Source organism: Limulus polyphemus, unplaced genomic scaffold, assembly GCF_000517525.1.
Source record: "Limulus polyphemus unplaced genomic scaffold, Limulus_polyphemus-2.1.2 Scaffold6727, whole genome shotgun sequence".
NCBI classification, from domain to species: Eukaryota; Metazoa; Arthropoda; class Merostomata; order Xiphosura; family Limulidae; genus Limulus; species Limulus polyphemus.
The window spans coordinates 46,129-49,161 of NW_013672337.1; the positions used below are offsets into that span (position 1 = coordinate 46,129).

The 3,033-nt window shown below is 29.7% G+C and overlaps 1 protein-coding gene across 1 annotated transcript in view; it reads left to right on the forward strand.

Annotated features, from left to right (window-relative positions):
* Positions 1–2,552, forward strand: part of LOC106474018 (E3 ubiquitin-protein ligase SMURF2-like) — a 42,804-nt gene extending 40,252 nt beyond the window's left edge. Inside the window, exons 12-13 of the mRNA XM_022402400.1 lie at positions 190–327; positions 2,399–2,552. Coding sequence (XP_022258108.1) covers positions 190–327; positions 2,399–2,552 — 292 coding nt within the window. The remainder of the gene's footprint in view (positions 1–189; positions 328–2,398) is intronic.
* Positions 2,553–3,033: the final 481 nt, after the last annotated feature.

Consider the following 3,033-nt stretch of genomic DNA (forward strand, 5'->3'; position numbering starts at 1 on the left):
TTACCAGGTTTATAACATGTGACATGTTTTTATAGTAGTCTATTAAGTGTAATATAACCCCAAAAAAGGGTTTCAGTACTTGCAGTGAGCACAGCAAACAAACAAATGATATGTAATATACCAGTTAAACTTATTGGTTCTATGTTATTATCAAGGTGATAGCAGATGGTGATAATTGTTTATTTTCAGGCAAAATGATATCAGTGCTGTGTTAGATATCACGTTTTGTGTCGAGCACGATTCTTTTGGGGAGCTTCAAGTTCATGAATTAAAACCAAATGGAAAAAAAATACCTGTGACAGATGACAATAAAAAGGAGTATGTCAGGTGAGGAGGTTATTTTTTTATCTCTTAAGTATATGATTGTAGTGTTTTAAAAAACATGCAGAACCCTCTAAAATATGAGAGATCCTTTTTAATAAAGTTGTTAAAAAAACAACTATTTGAGAGAGTTCTTTAGTAATAATTGTATGTAATATTGAACAGGGAATATGTTTTCAATAAAAAGATTTTTCCTGGAAGAATGTAAATTGAGTATGTTTAACCCTTTAAAGATTTTAGTCAAAATAATAATTCCAACTTTATTTTAACAGTTTTTTTACAATGAAACATTTTTGGAATTAATAAAACTCATTTTGTAACAATGTTTCATGTAATTCTCTAAGAAAAATAATATGTTCGAACATTTATTTTTTGGACAGCTGTGAGGATTTTCACCTGTAAACAATGCACACATCAGTTGTTTTTAGATTTTTTGTGACCTATTCAAAGCATAGGTTTGTATTTGTTAAGATACTATTATTGAAAATATAATTATCACTGTTTTTCCTTTTTTTTCTTTGAAGTTTATCAGTATATCTCTTGATTCTTCCCGTTTTATGACATCACAGCAAGAGATTGAACAACTACTAATGAAGCTCAGCTTGTAAAATAGCTACAATACCATTAGGGCTGGTTATAAATTATTTACATAAATGTAGAATGAATGAAATGATCTGAGAAGTAAGTTATGGTTTTGTGGGATAGTGATAAGACCTAACTCAAACAGAGCACAACAACCTAATGTAGTGGGAAGTTTAGAACATTTAGGAACAAACCACGGGCCTGGGAATTTTTATAGTCTTTTTAAACATTCTCTTTACTCATGAAAATGTTTTTGTGTTAAATTTTTTTTATTTGAAAGCTATAGAAACTTTTTTCTATGAAGAGATTCCCGTTGGTCAGGTTTAGAGAGGTGTTAGCAAGGTATTCCATTAACCAAAATCCTTATTGAATATTATTGTTAAGTTTATCATATTCAAACAGCTCACATAAATAAAATAACTTGTAGTTATTGAAAAGAAATTATATTCATCAGATGTAAGTTGATTTTGACAAAGAATATTTTTAGTAAAGATATTTCTACTTGATCTGATCTAGGCTATTGATAAATCTTTCTGATGCTTTATATGTTTTATAGCTGAAACTGGTGACCACTGCATTTGACAAAATACAGTATCAAAATCAATTTTTTGATGCATGTTAATTCTGAAGATATCATTGGATATATGAAATTGAAATTTCTGAGCAACAAAAAAAAAGTTCTAAAGCAAAAAAGAAATGTTTTTGAAAACTGATAGCAATATTTTGGAGAGTCCACAACAAAAAATGGTTGAAAAAGCCAAATCAAATTATACACATTTTTGTAAGCCAAAAGTAAATGCTGTTTAATAAGCTTCTTGTAAGTTTTGTTCAATTTTTTAAAGGAAGAAATCAAGGGATGTCATTGACACTCTCTCCGTGAAAAGGGTTAATATTTCAAGAGTTTGTTTTACATATAAGTTGTTGTGAGAATTAACCAGGGATTATTTCAACTTTGGTATTTCTTGATCGTACTAGTTTAAGTATTGAGAAATAACTTGCAGCTAGATTGTGAACATATACCCTTGTTTTTATTTTTTTTGGTGATTTTCATCAGGATTAGTGTTAGAACTTGTAGAGTTACGACAATATTATTACTAGAATATCAGCAAAGTATTTATCTGTTTTACTGTTCTTATACTGATACTGGATGCACCAAATTCAGTCTCAATTTTTTTAGAATTTAATGTAAGGAAACGTTAGAAACCATTAAAAATGTTGTACGTATATATTTGGACATTTTTTTACTGGATAGAGTTTAAAGGTAAATGATGAGCTTCAGTGGGATTTTTGTGATTAACGAAAGATTATTTTTTTCATGTCAGTTGGTGATTTGATTAAAAACACTTGTAACATTTTGTAAAATACACATTTCTGTGTGAAAGTTCATCTCGGAAGAATGGAAGTAGATGTATTGGATAGTATTTATATTGATGGCTCACTCGTATATATTGGATATGTTTTGCGACAGTTTTTGATATGAATTGTTTTTCATTAGATTGTATGTGAATTACCGGTTCATGCGAGGAATAGAACAACAATTTCTTGCCTTACAGAAAGGTTTTAATGAACTGATCCCTCAGCATCTGCTGAAGTCCTTCGACGAGAAGGAACTGGAGGTAAGACTTATAAATTTTATAACTGATTGTTAATGTTCAAAAGTACACTAGAGAAACTCTTTTCCTTTTCGTCAGTATAACTTCTTTATTTATACAATTAATCTGTTTTCTCTCTCAATGTAACCTTTCTTCTGCTGTATAATGACAGATTCATGGAAATTTGTACTGGTACTCAATGTGACCTTCTGATAGGAGTTAACCCTTGAACTACTGACTTGGTCCACATATTGAATAGTTTTATTGTTGCGACAGTCAGTGTAAAGATGTGACCAAGTCACATGAGGGACCCCAGCAGTAATTATACAATATTGGTGATATTTATTTTTTGTGTGACTTATCTTATTAGAAACTAATAAATCAATGTGGCATACAAAGAGCTTAGAAAAATTTAATTAACTAGTTGATCTTATCAGGAATTTGAAGGTTTGTATTTGAACATGTACGTTATAATAAAATGTTATTGTGCAATGTGCTCACAATGATTTGTAAACTGTATCATGTGAATGGAATTGTG